The following is a 22,511-nucleotide window of genomic DNA, read 5'->3' as shown; positions in this document are numbered from 1 at the left end:
AAATAAGGCAATTTTTAATGCTTGCCATTTAACAGTTTGGTTGGTGGTAGATTTCATTATGACCCTTGTAAAATGTGGTTGGTGACAACTTATAATTTGGTGCCGGCTTGAGATTCAACGGCTAGAACGAGACTGGCATCAATCAAGTTTTCGACAGTAGTGATGAAAAACTGGTATTTTGAAAGCAATCTTGTTTTTGTAGTTAACAGATCCAGTTGTTGAATTTAACTTTACCCACCAACCAGTTACAGCTAAGAGAAACTGAAATTCGAGTAGTCGAGTTGAAGTTTTTATCCTCCACTAAGCTCCAGCGCGGGGTACTGACTCCCTCCCTATAACCTCCCTATAAATAGGGGCCCTCCCGCTCCCGTCCCAATCACCCCTCAGCCTTCACTCGCTGCGTTCCCCTTTCAGTTCCCCACACACACCCCGCTCCCCGGTTCCCGACGAGCTCGGAGCTCCCCCTCCCCCGCTCGGTGCTCACCGCGACAGCAGCAGCCATGGACGCCGCCACCCAGCTGACCGCCCTCCTCAACAACATGTTCGCCACGGTAAGGGGCTTCCTCTGCCGCATGACCGCTGAATTTTTGTATTTCGGCGCTATTTGTGCGGAATTCCGGCGGTGGCTGACGAGATTGTGCTTTGCTTTGGTGCTAGGGTTTGCTGGACGAGCAGTTCCAGCAGCTGCAGATGCTCCAGGACCCCAGCGCCCCGGACTTCGTCTCCGAGGTGGTCACACTCTTCTGCCAGGACGGCGAGCGCATCATCGGCGAGCTCGCCAAGCTGCTGTAAGTTTGGTTTGGTTCCTCACTTGCCTTTTCATATCTGTGATCGGATCGTTGCCTTGGGGGAACCTGGATTGACTCTGATTCGTGTAATTTCGTGTTTCTGTGCCTGTGCAGGGAGAAGCCCACTGTGGATTTTGACAGGGTCGACGCGTTTGTGCATCAGCTCAAGGGTAGCAGTGCTAGGTGATGCTTTGTTCATACCCTGTTCCTGAAATGCATGTGTAGTGCTTGTAGGAAGTTATTTGTTGTGCTGCAATTTTAGCACGGGAAACGGGTATGGGGGAATTTAAATTTGTGTTGTGAGGTGATTGATCTGGCATACACAATTAATTCTCCGTACTGATCGGACCACTCAAAGATCAGTTTGGGATCTGTTGCTGTTGATTTCATAAATGTCATGTTCCGTGATATGGATCCGACATATGTCGTCCATCGTGTGCACTAGCCATGCCTCAAAGAGGAAAGCTTCGCATTTCCTATTTTAAGCTGTGTTTAGTATCCGTTTATGGAAGGGGTTGTCACCTATTTTGTCGTTGTAGCGTTCCATGGCATAGATCCGGTGATGCTTTGTTCATACCCTGTTCCTGAAATGCATGTGTAGTGCTTGTAGGAAATTATTTGTTGTGCTGCAAATTTAGCACGGGAAACGCATATGTGGTGCCCTTAAAATGGGGGAATTTAATTTTTTGTCGTGAGGTTACTGATTTGGCATACACAATTTATTCTCCGTACTTATCGGATCACTCAAGGATCAGTTTCCACATTCCGTTTGGGAACGGTTGCCATTGATTTCATAAATGTCGTGTTCCGTGATGTGGATCCGACAAATTTTGTCCATCGTGTGCACTAGTCACTTTTTCTATTTTAAGTTGCGTTTGCAACCGTTTAGGGAAGGGTTGTCATTTATTTTGTCGTTATAGTGTTCCATGAGGTAGATCTGACAAACATGCTCCATTCAGCTCACTAATCGAATAGCTCCAATAGCATCACAGTGTGTCATGAAAAAAATTAGAAGATAGGATTAAGGTTCACAAAGTAATTTATTGTGATTTCAGCTCTGTTTGTAGAATTCGGAATTTTCAGTATTGAATCTGGTTTGCTAAAATTATCAAATTTTATGAGGCTTGTACTTGGTTTGCTTGTTAACTTGGATATAGATGATCACAGTGTAGAATATGTATTTGATTAACTTGCAGATCTGAATACAAAGAGCGATAATTTGGTATTTTATTTTTTGTTCTTTTTTTTCTCGAACAATGCAGGAGAGTTGTGTGTCATTTTTTGTTCTTTTATTGAATCAATTTTGTGGGTCCTTGATTTGTTTATCTGCCATTTCAGTGTCGGCGCCCAGAAGGTGAAAAATACATGTGTTCAGTTTAGGGAGGTCTGCCAGCTCAAGAGCAGGGATGGGTTAGTACCTAGTATCATATGCATGTACTGCTATTTTTTTGCCACTATTTTATTGACACTTAAGTATGCATATATTAATGTCACTTGTTAGCGCTATTATTGATGTTGCCGGTAGTATATTTTTATGTGGCTGAAACTGTGTCATCACTTTTGCACTGAATTAGCTCAGCCTTAATAGGCAGTAGAAATTGGCTGAGTCTTCTCAGATTTCTGGGTTAGGGTTATAAGTGAGTGCACCAGCTCAATTTTTAGTTCATTGTAGCAATTTGACAGCCATACTTTTGTACATTCAAAATAAAACAATTGGCTTCTTATACAGGTCTGAGTGCTTTTCCAGTACGCTTAAATTATTGTGGCATTCATTTTCAGCTCAGATTGTTGCGTTAGGATAGCAATTGCTCTTGTTCAGTTTTTGCAGCTAATAGCTACTTTACTTGTTCTTGTCTGCATTTGAAATGGAATAGCCTGGCTGGCTTAAACTATGCCCTAAATACTGTAGCATTCAGGTCTGTGCTATTGTAGTAATAAGTTCTCCCATCTGCTTTTAATTTTGGAGAACTAACCAGTAAATTAATCTTGCATTAGTTGATTGTCCAATCTGCCAATCCATTTGACTTTCATCCTGCAATATTCTGAAACAAAGTTCTTATTTTGACAATTACTACTTGTGTGTGTTGATGATTGTGGTGGAATCATTTGCTTGATTGCTTCACATAACTGCCTATGGTATAAACAGCTCTTTGTAGATCTGGTACCCCTGATCCAAGTATTTATTTGGTAGGGAGGTATGTCCGTGGTGAGCAGTAAAGCTCCCTCTTGAATAGCTTATTGTTCACATTACTTGAAATTTTGGAGGCCCATGTTTATTACTGTGAAAAGAAATTTCATTGCAACGAGCATTTATGTGCATTGTTACCAGCTATGTTCTTTCATAAATTACCGATGAAGTATATTCCTTGCCAGATGCCTGAAGACTTTGGACTTGGTAAGAACTGAATTCTATGATCTGCGCGGCAAGTTTCAGACTATGCTTCAGGTATTACAATTTATTTGACTGATACATTTTCATATCTGAATCTTAGTTTAATGTTGGGATAAATCCATGATATAGTCCCAAGAGTTACTAGGTCCCAGCTTGGTTGCTCCTTAGCCTGAATGGATCTCATGTTTTGCTTCTGTTGATATCTTTTTGGCTTCTTGTTATCTAGAGTCTGCACAGATGACAAGTACTTTATTATGGCCTTCTTGGCTATTACATGTTGATACCCTGTGATGATTAATTGAAATCATGTATAGAACTGACATTTTGTTTTCTGATGCAGCTGGAGAAGCACATCCAGGGGTTCAAGTGAACCCGAGTTGGGGAACGGAGCTGCATTTCGGGATGATGCCTACACCGCTCAAGCTTCAGAACATGCCGGATGCGCTCCTCAGCTGCAGCAGATTATGAGCTGACACCTTTCTGTTTCCTTAGTCTGTCGTCATCGTCTTAGTGTTGTTGTTGTCGGGTGATCCATCTTCCTGCAAGCAGTTGCAGGTCGTCTGGTCACTCCTAGTCCTAGTCACCATTTCGTAGTCTCTTAGGTCCCCAAACTGCCTATCGGTTTGGGCTTTAAATGGTGTCAAGCTAGTCGGTCAGTCAGTCGTATCCTAGTTGTGTTATGGTAAAGCAAAACGATGCTGTGGTTAATTTGAATGAATCTGCTGCTTATTGGTGATATTTGTGCTGTCTGTGTGATCTATTGGTATGTACAGGTGATCCTGTTATTGGATGGATGATTGTATGATTGCAGAGTTTCAGGTTGGTGGCTGGCGCGTCAAGGGAGGTCAGGAAGCAACAGCCAACAGCTAATCCTGCAGTTGTGGTCGCTGGTAATGGCCTCTCCAACCATCCATCAAAGGGGGCAATGGGTTGGTACCTCTGCCCTGTATCTGGCTGCTGTGAATCTGCTACCTGGGTGTTCTGGGCGTTTGCACGTCTGAACTGAACTTGGGCAGTAGCATAGCATGTCAGTGAATGGGTCACTACTGAAGGTCTGAATGGCAGTAGCAATGCCTTGCTCCTTGGTTGCAGAGAGGATGAAGACATGAAGTGGCGATGGGATGTGCTGCCTCTCTGACCAAAGATTGGACGGTCACATGGTGCGGCTTGGACGACAGGAAGAACAACATCTGAAGTCAGCCTTGCTCATGTATGTAGCATGGAACCTGTGGAAGGAAAGAAACCGAAGAGGGTGTTTGAAGACCGACAATGTGAGCCAGTGCAGGTGGTGCAAGAAATTAAGGAGGAGATGATGTTTGAAGACTTGTGTGTTTCAGTTCTTTTCTTCAGTGGTACGAGGAGTTTATTCAATTATGTCTTGTAATATCGTTATGTAAGAACTGCTTGCTCCTCTTCTTGAATGGTAGGCAAACTTTTTGGAGAAAAAGGTCTTGTGTCTAGTACTCTAATCCAGTTTGGAAAAACGTGGCCCAAATGCTGCTACCACTATTACAGTACAAGATGAATGGCGCAGCGGTGGCAACAGTTGCCATTGGTTTTTCCTTGGCTCTACTCCAATCAATCATCAGCTGCCTCGGTTTCCTGTTGCTTGGGGCACCATAAAACCTGCTAGTCGACACTAGTTTGTTACTATCTTCATTTCAAAATGTAAATTGTAAGTTGGTTTGATTTTTTTATACATAACTTTTATTATATAAATATTTATCTAAGTGCATAATGAAAACTATATACTTAGAAAAATCAAAACAACTTATAATATGAAACGGACGGACGGAGTACTTTGAGGACCATCCCCTTCGAAGTTGTATCAACTCTTAGCTGTTTAATTCCGTTGGAGAGAGACGAGCATCCAAAGCTAAAGGCGAGGCTACACGACGAGTCAGAAAACTGAGTGCAGTGCAGGTACAACTCAGAACCCATCATCCCTAGGAACGCTGACAGAGATACCTGGCCATCCAGCTGAGCTGCTTTCATGCTCTCAAGAGGAAGGAGACGGCCCAGCTCATCCTCCTCTGTTCATCTCAGTGTGTGCCCAAGCATTCCGAAGACTATCATTGCAGCCTTGTTCTGTTGCAACTAACAGACAGTCTATTCGCTTCAGCTTATCAGCCGAACAGTGTTTTTCTCTCACAGCAAATCAGTCATTTCAGCTTTTCAGCTGGCTTATAAATCCAGCTGAACAGGCTCAGAGTGTAAACAAGAAGGCCTCTCCCAGAGGCAAGTCAGATGGTATTACGGGATGACATCGCACACAAGTACTGAAAATCTAGAGATATGCAGCCTGTCGCACAAAAAAATAGTCATCCATGTACATGTACTGAAGTGGGTGACAATCAACGTCAAGGTAATTAATAAATAAATAAATTACATAAGCGCCACCAACTTTCAAGTGGGTGGAAATCAACGTTAATAAGGTACTCCCTCCATCTCAAATTTCAAGTCGCTTTGACTTTTTTTACATCCACTTTGCTATGCATCTAGACATATTGTTATATCTATATACATAGCAAAGTGAATGTATCAAAAAAGTCAAAGCGACTTATAATTTAGGATGGAGGGGGTAATAAATAAGGTAATAAAGTATACAAGCGCCATCAAAATCCTGGTGTACCTGCGGATACCGATGGGTATCGGCCAACCAAATCTATTGATCAAGTTTTAAATGAAAAATATCGTTTATCCTAAGTCAAATTATTTTAAATTTGATCAAGTTTACAATAAAAAGTATCAATATTTATAACACTAAAGAGGTATGCTATGAAAATATATTTCATAACGAATGTAATGAAACTTACTACCCATCAAAAGTATTGATATATTTTTATAACCTTGATCAAATATAAGACGATTTGGCTTATGATATAACTAAAGGAACACTCTTTGCGGGAGTAAGCAGTGATTTTTGACCAGCAAAGTTACCGGCGCTGCATACAACAAATTATTAGCAGTGTCAGCTCCTGTTACACGACGAGGGGATTAGTCGTTATATGATGTTTTAGAATTTTATTTAACTGGTTAAACCTTTTAACTTTGATCCATCAATTTATAAACAAATGAGAGCCGTCTATCCTAAGAAAATATAACGGTGGAAATTACCTTGAAATACCTGAAGAGAAGTACCAAGGAGACCGAGAAGTATCAAATTGGTGGGATCAAGTACCAAAAATAATGGGACCAAGAATTAATTTATTTATTTTTTTAATTCCGAAAGGGTACAGAGGTAATTTCTCGTGGTTCACTTGTCTGACAGCAGTACCCCCATTTTATCACTCACATATTGGGATGCCCTGTCCGGGTGGAGCACGCTGCCGGCGGCGGCTAGAGGCCGACAGGCGCCGGGCACTAGCGGTTTTAAGGGGTGGCCTGGGCGATCGAAACAACTAGGGGTGCGGCTGGTTCAGCGGCGATTGGCGGCGGCGGCGGCGCTGCGGTGGGAGCTCATGCCACCGCCGCCGCCGCGAGCTGCCCATCCGGCCTGCGGTCGTGGTTGCGAGGCTGCCAGGCGGGTCCTCCACTTCTAGATTATTCATCATGAAAAAAATGCCTTTACATGATACAAATTTCTTTATCTAAAATCATAGTGTACAATTATAAAAACAATACATTATGGTGTCAGTGCCCTAAGCAGTAGCAATCGCTATATGAAGACTCGCTTTCCGGTGGGTGTAAAGGCACCGCATTGATATCTAATAAGAGAATAAATGCATCAGCACCTGGTGTTGTCATTTCAGGTTAATTGAGCTCACCATTTTCTCCTTTTGCTACCAATAGTTTGTTGTTTTTCTAAGAACCATCGATTTTGACATGGTTGCTTAAGCTCCACGTGAGAGCTCTAAGAACCAAAGTGTAGGTGCAGAGATCATTTAGTTTCTCTCTTATTGCTGCTAATTTTAGCTGAGGCTGATATGTGTGTACTACTGTTCACATTTCCTCTAGTAGGCTGGACGCTGGACTACCTCGATCAGGCCCCCAAGCGTGGTGCTGATACTCGATTTTTTCTGATAAAATAGTACTCCTTGATTGATCAACACATAACAGATGAATAGTAGGCTATGTTCTCTTGAGCCCCCAACCTATTTTCTCGGGACAGTGGAAATAAACTTCTAGCATTTGTTTCTTTCGAAGCACTGCATTGTTTCTCCTATTTGCTCTTTTCCGATCCCCATGGGTTTGTGATTTTTACAATAGTAGGAAACAATGAGAGCCGTCCAGTTATATCGTACGGTGGAAAGATACGAAGTATCTAGATGTACCTAGAGAAAAGTACCAAGAAATATCAAATAGGTGGGAGGGGTTAACAACAAAAATAGTGGATCCGTACCCAATTGATCTGATTTTTAATTGTCTTTCTCCAATCAACTACCAGCAAAAAGTTTAACACAAAAGTTCTTGAACCCACCTTTTTTCCTGCTCTATTAATATACCCCAGCAGATCTCCTGCTGGCTGGTTTGGCGGTTGGGTGGGGGAAAAAAAGGACAGAATCAAATACTTCACTCCTCTTATTAGCTCCGCTGGATTTATACAGGCAATTGACCAACCAAATCAATCTAGCCACGTTCCTAGGTTTGATGATCAAGTGTCCTGTGGCAGTGTAATGACATTTCTATGGTGCAATGCAACATGGAAGGGTGTGGGGATCACAGCTATGGAGGCAAAGGTGTCCATCTCATCAAGTTCTTGCTTACCATGTAAGCAAAATAAGTTTGGTGGACACCCTGACAAAAGGTCTTACCATGTAAGCAAAACAAGGGCCTACTTTCCAACAAGAAAATTCTTGAGACATCACTTAGGATGCATCAGACATCACTTAGGACCCTACATCTACTCTAGGAAAGGAAGTAACAACAACAGTAATAAATGACGATCTGCCTGCGGCTGTGTATAAATAGATGCGCATCCTTTTTGTGCCTCTCACTGCCTTGTGCGGCTGATATGTAGCAGGAAGCACAGCAGCAAAGCACTCACCCCCACCCGGCCATCTAGATCTCTAGATCGATCTCTGAGAAGAACAAGCAAGCAAGATGATGCACGATAGCTTGGACGCTTCAAGGATCGTAGGGTATTTCAAGGGCAAGAGCATCCTCATCACAGGCTCAACTGGATTTCTTGGAAAGCGTATGTCGTCGTCTCCTCGACCTCTTCATTGCATTATATATGATTACCTTCAATAACATTTATATGTTTTACATGTACACATATATGCTGCATGCAGTTGTTGTGGAGAAGATACTCCGGGTGCAGCCTGATGCCAACAAGATGTACCTGCTGGTACGAGGGACGGACGCAGCTTCTGCACAGCAGAGAGTCCAGCAAGAGGTTCCATGCATCCCTTATAACCATCATCTATCTTGTGTGTTAACAAGACCATGGCATCTCATCTTCAAATTCATGTCAAGCCAGGCATGCATGGCAGCAGTGAAGCATGCTGTTTCATGCATATATACACTTTCAATTTGGTTGCTGATGAGAGTTGGACACTAGTCGCGACTCGCAAACAGTGCTGCTAACACCAATAGTCCTGCACATGATTTCTCGCCAGCAACACAAGCCCATGTTGCCAACGCTGAACAAAAAATGAATCAATAAAATACAACAGTGCACAAGTATGGATTGCATATCTCTTCTTGCACAAAATTTATCACAAAATGCGCATCTAGAAAAATAGTTCAAGAAAACTGCGCATGACTCTGTGTGTGTTACTGAAAAAAAATACTTGAATATCATACTATAATTGCAACATAGGAGATAATAAATTGCTGAACTAGGATAAGTAAATTTGCTTAACCTATATAACTAAAAAAAAAGGACTGACATCAGATACATACCGCATTGCATGATGGCGTTCAGCCTTCATTACATCTCTATCCCCTAACCATCGCAATAGCTGCAGACGAGAACATATAAAGAAAAAGAAATATAAGTGTGGCATATAAGCATTATGCAAGAGTTGAGATTCACCAGTCCCGAAGCTTGTATGTAGAGATTTCTAAAGGATGATGTTGCCCTAAGCTTTGGCCCATGAGGTACAACATGTACCTTTTTTCTATTAACAAAATTAAGAATGCAAGTGTAAGCTTATTTTTTTTTAGTTGGTGCCTGACTAGTCTATAAACTTACAGTGCCTTGGTTGTTAGTAGCTTCTCAAGAATTTGCCAATGCATTGCTGGTACAACGTGGAAGAAACAGAGGTAGAGGAGCAAATACTAAGTTATTGCTTATGCATACCTTCGATCCCAATCTGTTTAACAATCTATCTTCCCTTTATGGTACAACTTCCATCCTTATCATGCACTTGTTTTCCCGTCAACTTGACTGCTCTGTTTGGGATGAAGCAGCAAATCTTGTATTCTGTTCATGAAAAAAGAACTCATAAGCTGCGTGCTCAAAAGCAAAATGTGGTGCAGTAATTCTAGATCACTCAGAACATGGATTCCCGTGCAAGTTGTTGCATACCCAAAGGAATTTCGCAGCACCATGCATTCATCCCAAAGGAATTCTGAAGCCTCCATGTATAGTTTCTTGCCCGTGCATTCAGACATAACAGGAAGCATGCATCTATGCAACAAATAATTGCCATGTGTTTTTGAACACTGACACGTGACAAGAGAGGCCAGTAAGAACAGGAAGTAGATCTACTGATGGGTAAACCATATATAAAGTCACAGTTAATAAAACAATACTCAATCTTGAAGCTCGGCATCTAAGCTACTAAATTATTCTCAGCACATGGCATCTGAACACCATCTTCATGAACGTACGTCCTTTGCCTAACTGAGAAAAGGACCCTTTTTTATGGAAACTGAGAATAGTACTTTGCCTAAGTGGTTTTTGAACAGTACTTTGCCTAACTAAGAAATTGACTCCAACGAGGCACTCACCTCCTATGATAAAAGGTGATGCTTGGATAAAGATAATGAAATTGTTAGCAAAAGCTATGTCACTGTGAAAGGGTGTAAGAAATAGATATGTGACTTACAAGATAGCCAGTAACTTCACAATCACTGCTAGTTTGGAAATGATGAGCTGCGAACTTAGGTTTCAACTCTTCATCATCGTTATAGATCTCTCGGTTCACCTGGAAAAATGTGTATCAAAAAGTAAGATGTTGATCTGAAGTAACTATACACAAATAGAAACATATTTCCTCTACTTAGTTTGGTGCAAGCAATACTTATGGTGGGTTAATGATTATTATTATCATGACACATTAAGATGCATACTCAGCCCCCATGATGGCATTTGCAACTTCGTAAACAGCTAGCTGACAGTTACCAAATGCCGCCGCCGCGGTCGCTTGCTGGAGTCGCAAATGCTGCCGTCACACCTGCAGCTGCGCCGCTCTGCTCCGCTAAGCATGCGGCCGCTGCGTGAGCATCTGCAAGAGCTGAGATAACCAGCGCATTCACTGAAGCATTTCCTCGAACACACACAGAGCGTGCGAGCAAACAAATAAAATAGAGGAAAAGAGATATCATGCTGGATTGCTCCCCGGGGACGGCGACCTTGCCGAGCTCCTCCTCGCACTGCCGCACCCTGGCTGAATGAACGGGAATACTCTGACTCGCGCGCCAGTTGTAGTACGTAGATGCCCGTGCTCCCACCGATGGAAGATGGATGGCAAATGGACGCGGCCGTATGGCGGGAGATTCCTGACGGCCAAATACCGTCACGAAAGAACAAAAAACATCATGAAGCTAGTAGTCAGGAATGATCGTCTTTCCCTGACGGTTGGCCGATGGGAAATGTTTCCTGAGTTTGACCGGTCAATTCCGGTTCCTGTCTCGTTTGAGGTCGAACAGAAAAATCACTAAAATCATGTGATGTAATCTAAAAATATATTTTTAGATGAATGTGTCCAAAAGTCCATGATAAGAATTCCTGTGGTGCTGGTGCAGGTGATTGACACCGAGCTGTTCGGCCTGCTGAGGGAGAAGCACGGCGACGGGTTCCAGCAGTTGATCCAAGAGAAAGTTGTTCCTCTGGCCGGAGACATCATCTACGAGAACCTCGGGCTGGAGGCTCCCATGCTCAAGGAAGTAGCCAAGGAGATCGACGCCATTGTCAACATTGCGGCAACCACAAACTTCTATGAAAGATACGATGTTTCCTTGGATGTGAACGTGATGGGGGTGAAGCACCTCTGCCACTTCGCCAAGCAGTGTCCCAGGCTCAAGATGTTCATGCACGTCTCCACTGGTAAAATTTCTTGTGACAATGGCCTGGCGACCTCTCCAGCAGCAGCAGCATCTCACTGATCTCACATCAACGCATACAGCTTTTGTATGCGGCGACAGGGAGGGCCTCATCCTGGAGAAGCCCATCCAGCCCGGCGAGTCGCTGCGCGAGGGCACGTACCTGGACATCGACGCCGAGCTGCGCCTGGTCGGAGAAGCCAAGAAGGAGCTCAAGACGATGATGAACAAGGACGACAAGAAGACGGAGGAGAGGAAGGCGATGAAGGAGCTGGGCCTGCAGCGGGCCCGTCACTTCGGCTGGTCCAACACCTACGTGTTCACCAAGGCCATGGGGGAGATGCTGCTGGGCCAGCTCCGTGGCGACATGCCCGTGGTGATCATGCGGCCCAGCATCATCACGAGTGTCCGGGCCGACCCAGCGCGCGGGTGGATGCAGGGCACCCGCACCATCGACACGCTCATCATCGGCTACGCCGAGCAGAACCTCTCCTGCTTCCTCGCCGACCTCGACCTCGTCATGGACGTCATCCCGGGGGACATGGTGGTGAACGCCATGATGGCGGCGATGGTGGCGCACTCGTCCGAGGAGAAGGGCGCGCAGGCGGTGCCGGTGTACCACGCCACCTCGTCGCTGCGCAACCCGGTCACCTACTCCGTGCTGTACGAGTCCGGCCGCCGCCATTTCTACGAGAACCCGCGCGTGGGGAAGAACGGGGAGATCATCCCCACCAGGGAGATGCGCTTCTTCACCACCATCGCACGGTTCCACCTCTACATGATGCTCACCTTCAAACTGCCATTAGAGGTTAGATAAGATCCCTGCTAGTGGAGTGCTTATAGTCATACCATTTAATTTTAACTACTTGGTCAAACCATTTTAAAGATAGACATATATCGGTGCCACTAGATTCATTATCTAATTGTTTTTACAGTATTTAATCGATTTTGTTTCAAATGTTATGTTTTTGCACAAATTGCATTAATGATCGAGTCTTGTTGTATCGATGCGTTGCAGATCCTGCACCTGGTGAATCTGCTGCTCTGCGGCTTCTTCTCGCGGCTCTACAATGACCTCAACCGCAAGTACAAGTTCGTGATGCATCTTGTTGACGTCTACGGCCCATTCGCCTTCTTCAAAGGATGGTAGAGATGTTGCTCATCATATTCTGGCATTAATTATTCAGCAAATTGGTGGATTTAATTTCTGATTTCATTTGCTTCCCTTCTGCGGTGGTGATGAAGCTTCGATGACATGAACTTGGAGCGGCTGAGGCTCATGATGGCGATGAAGACCCCTGAAGATCAAATGTTCAATTTCGACCCCAAGACCATCGACTGGGACGATTACTTCACCAGAATCCACATACCTGGTGTGCTCAAGTACTTGTGCAAGTGAAACATCCTTCTGTTGCTTCTTCGCCATCTTCATCATATAGAAAATAAAGCTCTAATGTAATGTGACAAAAACACCAAAAACCGTTCGTTACATGCTAGAAGGACATTAACTTAAAGTAATGTGAACCTGGTGGCATGAGGGTTGCGAATTATATGTGATATGCTCAATTAAATAGATTTCAATGAAAAAAATAGATGTTTATGTTACAAAAATAGTATTTTTTATAAATATATGAACAATATATTTTTTTAGGGGAAATTACTATGATTTAAAGATTTAAAGGTAACTTACATTTGTGTTTTTTTACTCTAGTTCTCTACTGAATCATATAGTCTTGTACCAAGTTACTTTTCTCTACATTTGTGTTTTCCTCACATTCATGATACTCCAAACTGCTGAATCATAGTATTTATTTGTGTCTTGGTTTTGTCGCCAGTCTCTATCATGTAAATGAGGGAGATGTAGTTAGTGTTTAGGTGACAAGCTTATTGAACAATACGTACTAGACATTTTCAATAGACCCGTACAACTTGGGAGGTAAAAGACCATGGACTTTAGGTCACCCATTGGGACGAAAATTCTCCAAAACAGAGATAACCATGAACTTCTCCAACAGCCTTGGAATGAAATTTGAGGGAAAAAATATGAGCTATAGCACACACTTTGAGCAAAAGGTCTTTCAAAATTCAAATATCCAGACTCCAAAAAATCCATAGTGAATAGAAAGACAAATAAACACAAACTAATATAGCTCATGCATTGGGCCGAAAATGGTTTGGAACACAAAATTCCAAGGACCTGTCTCACAAACATGCAACAACATGAGAGGAAAAAAAACAAAAGAACTATAAGTCATTCTTTGGGCTAAACTTTTGTGGAGCAGAGATACCTATTGACATATCCAACAACCCTAAAATGACATTTGAGAACAAAAAACATTAGCTATATATAACCCTTTGGGCCATAAATTCTCCAAATAAAAGATATCCGTGCATACCTCCAGCAGCACTACTAGATCGATATGGAAGGATAGAAAACATGAGCTATAGCACAATTTTTTTGCAAAAGGTCCGTCGGAATTCGAATAGCTCATGATCAAGAGCAAATAGGACTAGAAAACATGATGTATAGCTTACACAATGGGAGAAAAATACCCCAGAACACAAAACTCTTAGGACATGTCCGACAATCCAATTACGACATGGGAGATAACAAGCATGAGCTATATTAGTCATCCTTTGGGCCGAAAATTCAACAGGATCAAAGATACCCATGGACACCTCAAACAGCCCTGGAACTACAAGGGAGGCCAAAAGGCCCAAAACCATGAGCAACTAAACATGTTTTTTTAAAAAAAAAGCTCTTACTACTCTAATAAATCTAGAGGAATATGAAGACCAAAAAAACATGAACTATAGCTCACGCATGGGACCTAAAAATAGCCAAGAACACACCAAAAAAACTCCTGGGACATGTTCCACATATAAACCTGCATTGACATGGCAGGCAAAACCCTTTCAGCCAAAAACTATATATTAAGATCATAGACATCCGTGGGCTCCTCAACAGCATTTGAAAGACATTTTGACGCCAAAAAATTGAACTATACCACACGCTTTATTTGGGCTACAAGCCCATCAAACTACAATAATGCTCTGTCTGGCTCCTGTAATAAATCCAGGTCGAATAGGAAGAAAAATAGTGGTCTGGAACACAAAATTTCACAGACTTGTCTACTAGCTGGCTCCGCTGTGATCACTGAACCTTATACCGGCGGCACTAGCAGCTTGTCTTCAGCAACCACACCAAGCTTTTTGGTACTTTCGATCGACTCTCACCTGACTTTGCAGGCAGTTGATGTCGTCCCGTAGGGTTTCTGTTTGCGGAGCCGCATGAATGCAATGCACGCCGGCCGGGTAGGTCAGCAGATCGTAGAAGCATCGTCCCAATTCGCAACGCGTGCATCATATGATGGCATCGACAGAAAAAGGCTTTTTTCCTTTTCTTGAGCTTGCTGGTAGGGAGGAAACAGATGTTGCTTTCAGTGTATGCTGGAAAGTGCAAGATGACACAATGCAAGTACCCGTTCAGCGTCATATTTCTCCTGATGCAGGGTGAACATGCGCATCTGTATCATCAATCTGCCACAAACATTTCAAACCGTGAGATTCTCCCTCATACCCACAATTGCTAGGTAAGAGGAGGAAAAAATACTAGGATGAAGCTTTGTTCCAATAATGTTGTCTGCACCGAGCAGGTAACCATTGTAAATTGAAAGAACAATGAGAATGGGAAAACTGAAACTCAGTATGCACACAGATAAAAAATAAGCATAGTAGCGGAGGATGAGCGGATGACTCCATTCCTCCATTATGTCTCTCAAGACTCGGTAAGCACTGCAAACTCAATTGCTATAAATTTTAACACAGAAGGAGAAAAAAGATTATTGACAAAGCAGGGCAACGGTAATGGCAGCTCCTGTTAACTCGATGAGACTTCCTAGTAGATGCAGAGGCGGCTGGAAGCTAGACTGACTTCATCTAAAAGATATTTCTAAGAGAGATATATCCGCCGACAGTCATCAGATTTTTATCATTTCTGCTGAGAAAAAAAACTTTCATCAAGGCAATATCATACTGCAATTGAATATAATGAATGCTAGCCTAGCTCCCCACCACCCTAATGAAGCATATCATTGTTGGTTATTGTTTAGGATGGGTATATATGACTGTATCTAGACCAGCCCATACAGCGGCATGGCCGGCTCGATATTTGTCTCTGCTTATATATATAATCCAACTGCGACAGCATTATTAATTTCGTTCTAGCTTCGTCCTCGCTGTTTCCTTTGATTTCTGTGTTCCTAGCTCAGTTTCATTCTATTCTATATTCCTATTTCTGTCATTGTTTTGAAAACGCTACTGTAATTTCTTTTCTAACACAACGAAGTTACCTCATTGACCGTTTTCAGATACTAGCTAGTTAAGCTCTCTGAACTGCGCATGTTATATTAGAGATGATTTTAGATGTTTATTGTCTCCAAGGATTAAGTCAAGCCATGAATTCATTAACTGGGCATGCATAAACAGATTCATTTCTTCAGTTCCCGAATACGACCTGTACGACAGTGACTTGGCAAAGCACGGCTTGAATCTTGATCATTCGCTGTTGGCTATGTACTCTGCATTGGGTTTGATGAGGCCCGGCCTGGCCGCAAGTGCATGCAGTACCCTACAGGCTCTCTAGATCCCAACACAAAGATAAATGGGCACCACTGCTACTGTTCCTACTCTAGATCTGATGATTTATGTAGGTTGCCAACCATAACCAATCCAGTCTTGGGTTGGCGCTTTAATTCGATGAGTGTTCATGTTCATCCCCCAGCTTCCAACCATGGCATGGCTTGCCATGCGCTCCTCCATGAAAGCACAAACAGGTGACATGCTTGCATGGAACCAGCCCATCAGTAGTGGGGATCCCTACTATGCTATGCAGGCAAAAAAATTGATGGTACCATACATCTCATCAACTCCTTGCTTATCATATAAGCAAGAAGATTAATTGCACATGCTACTGTGTTCTCACCAAAAGAGAGAGTGCCCTGGACACCGACAAGGTCTCCTTAATAATATACTTGGAATTTAATTATATATGTAGCATTATCATAATAACATGTAACAAGGATATATTGCTGAGAATTTTATACTTTTATATATGTTAATAAGTGCAGCAGTGCAAGTTTGGCTAACTATGCTCTAATAAGGCCTTGGAAAATTTAATAATTCAAACATTTTCCAGCTCTGGACAGCCTGTTAGCTATCACACAAGTTGAACCACCATGGTCCCATGCTCTCCGCGTAAGGCAAAACCCTCTAGTACTAAGCATGTCTTCTAAGAAATGCCAAAGTACTGTTTTTGTAAATCTTTCCATATTCAATTTGATAATTGGACCACTTAGCCCTCTTAAGGACGAGGTGACGAGTAATTCCATGGGAAGCTTAACACTCTCCAAAATGAGCCAACCTTTATTAAAAAAAAATGCATAGTATTGCCAGCATATATGTAATTGCGAAATGCTAATGGTCGAAGAAGCAGTGTATTGAAGATCATATAATGATCATCATAACTAGTATCACATCAAAGCTATATGGAACAAGAGCACAACGTAACTATCACACATCAAGCACTTGCTTCCTAAATGCATCACACAAATGGAACAGTTCAAAGAAAGTGGTTAAGCGATCAAAACACATGGACCATGAGATTGATTTCTGCGGTCGCTGGAGGAAATGTGCACTTTTATTATGATTCAGAGCTCTTCATTAATTCTTCACCGGATTATTATTGTATATAAGTAATCAAACATTTCCAAACCTCAAGATTCATGCACACTATTCTTATCACATCAATCCTTACATAAATGGAACTGTTTCATTATCCACATTAATAATGACCAGGGTTCATCTACAAAAGAGGCCAAACAACGATTTAATTTGAAATTAATAAAACTTCCTTTATAAAAAAAATAGACCCAAAAAAAAGGTTCCCGGCTGCTACTAATATTTCCATTAAGATATTATTATCAGCTTTATTAAGATGCTTTAAATTATCTATTTTAACAAATTGAGACAGTTTTCCCCCTTACGAAGGATAATTGTCATCGTTAAATTCAGAGGGCGGTTAGTTACAACACTCCCAAAAGCAAATCCGGCCATCTGTAATAAACGAATAGTCGCTAGCAACGACTAGCATACATATATACACTTTGAGAAAGTAATGGTAATTACATTTGAAGACCGTATTGATGTTCAGTATGAGCCGAGACTGCTATGAGAAAATATTGGTTTATTTTTTTTACCATATATGTTCAAGTCACGGACGTAAGTCAACGTAATAGAATAGACAGTTGAGGGACCAAAGACAAGGAGTAAGGCCACAAGATTTTTTTTTTACTTTTTTAACGGTGGGATCAGTGCACGAGTTTCTTTTGGTGACCGGAGGCATTGCGCGTGTTAATTACTTGCTTGAACAGTAGTAAGTACACAACCTTGAAAGTGAGAGAAATACTACAGGGAATTAATACTTATTGATTGTTTGAAGAGAAATAAAAACAAGTAGTAAGCACAAGCATGTCCCAAGAAATTACGCAGCTAGCTAGTACAATAATAGAAGGTGAGATCGATACGCTGCAGTGGATTTTCTGATCATCTGATCTATAGCTAGTGCGTACTCCCTCCATTCCAAATTATAAGTCAATCCAACTTTCTTAAAAAGTCAAAGCATCTTCAGTTTGACCAAATTTATATCATAACATACTAACATTCATGATACCAAGTATCATTAGTTTCTTCATTAAATATATTTCATAACATACTAAAATGATTTGACTCTCAAAAAAATTGGAATGCCCTGTAATTTGGAACGGATACGGATGGAGTAGAATAGAAGGTGAGGTATGTGCAGTGCTATCTGCTATCGCTATCTTCTAGCAGAATTTAAATTCTGTGCAGACGATGGTCCTCGCACGTTTTAAATTTAATTTGCCCGGACCCCGGCCACCATTTACAGTGCCAGTGCGAGCATTACACTATATTTCCTGCTAGCTCTGCGTGTATAAATACATGTGCATATGCGACCCCTTTTTTGCATTGGCGCTTCTCGATCTGTGTCCTCTCCATCTCACTTGTTTTCAGAAGCAGCCTCGCTCATCCTTATATAGCCCTCCTCCCTCTCACTTGTCTTCTCTATCAGCTAGCTATATAGCCTTCTCTTTCTCGATCGATCTCTGCCTCAAGCAACTTAGCAGCAAGGTTATCTAGGACATAGAGAGGGAGATCGAGAGGATCGTCGATGACGATGGATGCGGCGAGCATCATAGGGTACTTCAATGGCAAGAGCATCCTCATCACCGGCGCAACTGGGTTTCTTGGAAAGAGTACGTCCTAGCTGCACATGTTTGTGTATATCTTTCAAACCAATCAGTCCCTGCGTGCATGGATTATATATGATGTATCCCTGCGTGCATGGATTATATATGCAGTCCTTGTGGAGAAGATACTGCGCGTGCAGCCTCAAGTCCACAAGATATACCTCCTTGTCCGAGGGATCGACGAGCCGACTGCAAGGCAACGCGTCCAGCAAGAGGTAGTCTTATGAACTGCAGTTAGTAGTAGACTAAACCTGCACTACGTTATTCAGTTAAGTAATGATATGTCTGCTATGTCCACTGTTATTAATTACTGTGCTCCTTAACTTTAAACTTTAAGAAGAGCTAGCTAGGGAGCGTACGTTATTAGTTGCAGTGTTGATGAAACTGACACTGCTCGTCGTATATGCAGCAACTTCAACTGCTTGTTGCAACAAAGAAAATTTTAGTACATACTGTTTACGTTGTTGCCCATGCATACCGCTGGTCGGTGACGACGATCGAGATGTGGATGGGTGATAGACGATCAAATTTGTCTTTTTTTTTTTTTTGGATATAAAGATCAACTTACCTGTGTGGTCGCGGGGACGAAGAAGGGATGGATCGGAGTAATTGCGATTGCGATCCATCGGTGCACATGGGCCGACCGGCGGCGGCGGCTACTCTTCATGGCATCCGTGCCTGCCATGCAGCTGTCAGCTTCGTCTCATCAGTCGTACGTCAGATCTGATGACTTACCATCAGAGAGACGGTGAAAGATGAGGCTTTTCTTTAATTTTAACCGTCCGGCGGTCAGCATATCCATATATGTATCGAGAGGTTCAGATAGACTTTACATACAATACAAGAGCTAGCGGTGAAAAGAAAAAACCAGGGAACCTTGACCTTGCTTGTCTCTGGCCAAGCTAGTGCAGGAGGCCAGCAGCTCTTTTGCCTGTCGTGCGTAGCAGTAATGACCTAGTGGCTCAGACGCTCAGTGGTCAGCAATTCAGCAGCAGTGACCTACTACATGGCCAGCAGAGAGCCGGTCAAGCTAGTACAGGAACAATATTGCGTGGTATATTGAATGGCCCATATGGCTATTGGTTATGGCTGGTTGGTTGTTGATGCGTGTAGATGGGAATTCATTTCTTGTTTTGACTTATGTATAATGCGTGCTACCTGCCTGCTGTCCCTGGAATGGATGCATGGTCCATCCACGATCAACAACCTCCAATAATTCATCAGTAAGCTAAGGTGAAAGTAAAAATACATGCTCCCAAGCATGTTTGCTTCTAGCTAGTCCAAGAGCACGCGCCATACTTCATGCATGCTGAGGCACATGCCACTGCTTCTTTTCATCTTTTACTAATTAACCTCGACTCACTGTTTTGTCAGTTATTCTCTATAATTTTGGTCAAACTTGAGATGCTTTGACTCTCCAAGATTCTTGGAATGACTTACAATTTGGAACGGAGGGAGTATATTGGAGGATACTTGCCTTTTATTTATTCATTTATTGGTATATAGGAGTAGTACTAACTAACTAATTAAAAGTAACATTACTTGTCCTAGAGTGCATTATGATCTACACAGGCAGTATGTACTAACACACACAGCCACAAGCTGGTTAATTACATGCAGATGAACTAATCCATGCTGCATGGGTGCAGGTGATAGACACGGAGCTGTTTGGGCTCCTGAGGGAGAAGCATGGCAAGGGCTTCCAGCAGTTCGTGGAGGAGAAGGTTGTTGCTTTGGCCGGAGACATCATCCATCACAACCTGGGGCAGGAGGCACCCATGCTGGAGGCGCTTTCCAAGGAGATCGACGTCATCGTCAACATTGCTGCAACCACCAACTTCTATGAAAGGTCCCATATATGCATGTGCAGTGCATGGAATTATGTTATCACTGAATAATGAATTACTCGAGCATCTGCATGAAAATCTTTCACCTTTTTGAAGGAAAATTATATTAGTTTATGGTTATTACATGAATGTATTTTGATGATGGCTTTAATTGCAGGTATGATGTTTCCTTGGATGTGAACGTGATGGGGGTGAAGCACCTCTGCCAGTTCGCCAAGCAGTGTGCCAGGCTCAAGATGTTCATGCAGGTCTCCACTGGTAAGTAGTAAAATCCTGGTAGATGCACGAATCATCATGACAGTGGTAGTAATCTCAAGAACAAGAACTGATCACTGTTGTCGTCGATGTGGCAGCTTTTGTGTCGGGGTTCAGTGAGGGCCTGATCCTGGAGAAGCCCATCAAGCCCGGCGAGTCGCTGCGCGAGGGCACGCACCTGGACATCGACACCGAGCTTCGCCTCGTGAGAGAAGTCAAGAAGCAGCTGACGATGAACGATGGCGCCGCCAGCGACGACAAGAAGGCGGAGGAGAGGAAGGCGATGAAGGAGCTGGGCCTCCAGCGGGCCCGTCACTTCGGGTGGTCCAACACCTACGTGTTCACCAAGGCCATGGGCGAGGTGCTCCTGGGCCACCTCCGCGGCGACATCCCGGTGGTGATCATGCGGCCCAGCATCATCACGAGTGTCCGGGCCGACCCAGTGCCCGGGTGGATGCAGGGCACCCGCACCATCGACACCATCATCATCGGCTACGCCAAGCAGAACCTCTCCTGCTTCCTCGCCGACCTCGACCTCGTCATGGACGTCATCCCGGGGGACATGGTGGTGAACGCCATGATGGCCGCCATGGTCGCGCACTCGGAGGAGAAGGGCGCGCTGGTGGTCTACCACTCCACCTCCTCGCTGCGCAACCCGGCCAAGTACAACGTGCTCTACCAGTCGGGGCGCCGCCATTTCTACGAGAACCCGCGGGTGGGGAAGGACGGCAAGGCCATCCCCACGAGGGAGATGTACTTCTTCCCCACCATCGCGCGATTCCACCTCTACATGATCTTCACATACAAGATACCACTAGAGGTCAGCCTGCTTGTCGATAGATCTTTTCTGTTGTGTCTTTTGTTTGCTGATGATCCTCATCAATTGGTCGTCGATATGCGATGCGTTGCGCAGATCCTGCACCTGGTGAATCTGCTGCTCTGCGGCTTCTTCTCGCGGCTCTACAACGACCTCAACCGCAAGTACAAGTTCGTGATGCATCTTGTTGACGTCTACGGCCCATTCGCCTTCTTCAAAGGATGGTAGAGATGTTGCTCATCATATTCTGGCTTTAATTATTCAGCAAATTGGTGGATTTAATTTCTGATTTCATTTCCTTCCCTGCTGTGGTGGTGATGAAGCTTCGATGACATGAACTTGGAGCGGCTGAGGCTCATGATGGCGATGAAGACCCCTGAAGATCAAATGTTCAATTTCGACCCCAAGACCATCGACTGGGACGATTACTTCACCAGAATCCACATACCTGGTGTGCTCAAGTACTTGTGCAAGTGAAGCCTTGTTGCAATTCGCTGCTTCTTCGATCACCTTGTTGCTATAGAAAAAGAAAAGGCTCCCTCATATTGTTTATGAAGGTACCAGGTGATTGTCAAGAAAAGAAATAAAGGCTCATATTGATAGAGTTGTATTATTGGAGAAGCTCCGTATACCTATAGTAGTGGTCAAACGTACGTGTGCCTGTGCTATGTGGTAGCAGCCTATCATGCTATGAGTATGAACTTGTAATCTGAATATCTGATTGATATGCACGTGTCAGTGACCATGAAAAGGATCTGTAATATCTGTTTGCAATGCCAATGAAATTGAGAAGGAAAACTAATCAAGAAAGAGATTACTGATGCATGCATGCATTCAGTGTATGTGCTAGCTACTAGCAGTGTATGTAGT

The 22,511-nt window shown here is 43.2% G+C and overlaps 3 protein-coding genes across 3 annotated transcripts; all 3 read left to right on the top strand.

Annotated features, from left to right (window-relative positions):
• Positions 1 to 365: 365 nt before the first annotated feature.
• LOC117862065 (histidine-containing phosphotransfer protein 1) lies at positions 366 to 3,918 on the top strand. Its single transcript, XM_034745579.2, has 6 exons — positions 366 to 551; positions 658 to 788; positions 903 to 971; positions 2,127 to 2,198; positions 3,162 to 3,234; positions 3,521 to 3,918. Exons 1-6 carry the CDS (start codon positions 501 to 503, stop codon positions 3,548 to 3,550), a joined length of 426 nt encoding a protein of 141 aa, XP_034601470.1. The 5' UTR covers positions 366 to 500; the 3' UTR covers positions 3,551 to 3,918.
• Positions 3,919 to 8,107: 4,189 nt separating this feature from the next.
• Positions 8,108 to 14,889, top strand: LOC117860096 (fatty acyl-CoA reductase 1). The gene is made up of 6 exons (XM_034743318.2): positions 8,108 to 8,317; positions 8,415 to 8,518; positions 11,098 to 11,398; positions 11,478 to 12,202; positions 12,413 to 12,540; positions 12,640 to 14,889. The coding sequence occupies exons 1-6, from the start codon at positions 8,224 to 8,226 to the stop codon at positions 12,791 to 12,793; spliced, it is 1,506 nt and encodes a 501-aa protein (XP_034599209.1). The 5' UTR covers positions 8,108 to 8,223; the 3' UTR covers positions 12,794 to 14,889.
• A 3,523-nt stretch (positions 14,890 to 18,412) lies between these two features.
• Positions 18,413 to 22,466, top strand: LOC117860547 (fatty acyl-CoA reductase 1). The gene is made up of 7 exons (XM_034743861.2): positions 18,413 to 18,728; positions 18,834 to 18,937; positions 20,372 to 20,571; positions 20,727 to 20,827; positions 20,923 to 21,644; positions 21,738 to 21,865; positions 21,965 to 22,466. The coding sequence occupies exons 1-7, from the start codon at positions 18,644 to 18,646 to the stop codon at positions 22,116 to 22,118; spliced, it is 1,494 nt and encodes a 497-aa protein (XP_034599752.1). The 5' UTR covers positions 18,413 to 18,643; the 3' UTR covers positions 22,119 to 22,466.
• Positions 22,467 to 22,511: the final 45 nt, after the last annotated feature.

Source organism: Setaria viridis, chromosome 6, assembly GCF_005286985.2.
Source record: "Setaria viridis chromosome 6, Setaria_viridis_v4.0, whole genome shotgun sequence".
Classification (NCBI taxonomy): Eukaryota; Viridiplantae; Streptophyta; class Magnoliopsida; order Poales; family Poaceae; genus Setaria; species Setaria viridis.
This window is presented reverse-complemented; position numbering and strand designations above follow the sequence as displayed.

Excerpts from the sequence above, each read along its gene's own strand:
- LOC117862065 (XM_034745579.2), top strand. The coding sequence starts at position 501 with ATGGACGCCGCCACCCAGCTGACCGCCCTCCTCAACAACATGTTCGCC. Across the intron at positions 789-902 it reads GGCGAGCTCGCCAAGCTGCT|GGAGAAGCCCACTGTGGATT; the intron begins GTAAGTTTGGTT and ends GTGCCTGTGCAG. Across the intron at positions 2,199-3,161 it reads CAGCTCAAGAGCAGGGATGG|ATGCCTGAAGACTTTGGACT; the intron begins GTTAGTACCTAG and ends ATTCCTTGCCAG.
- LOC117860096 (XM_034743318.2), top strand. The coding sequence starts at position 8,224 with ATGATGCACGATAGCTTGGACGCTTCAAGGATCGTAGGGTATTTCAAG. Across the intron at positions 12,203-12,412 it reads CCTTCAAACTGCCATTAGAG|ATCCTGCACCTGGTGAATCT; the intron begins GTTAGATAAGAT and ends GATGCGTTGCAG. Across the intron at positions 12,541-12,639 it reads TTCGCCTTCTTCAAAGGATG|CTTCGATGACATGAACTTGG; the intron begins GTAGAGATGTTG and ends GTGGTGATGAAG.
- LOC117860547 (XM_034743861.2), top strand. The coding sequence starts at position 18,644 with ATGACGATGGATGCGGCGAGCATCATAGGGTACTTCAATGGCAAGAGC. Across the intron at positions 18,938-20,371 it reads GGCAACGCGTCCAGCAAGAG|GTGATAGACACGGAGCTGTT; the intron begins GTAGTCTTATGA and ends GCATGGGTGCAG. Across the intron at positions 21,866-21,964 it reads TTCGCCTTCTTCAAAGGATG|CTTCGATGACATGAACTTGG; the intron begins GTAGAGATGTTG and ends GTGGTGATGAAG.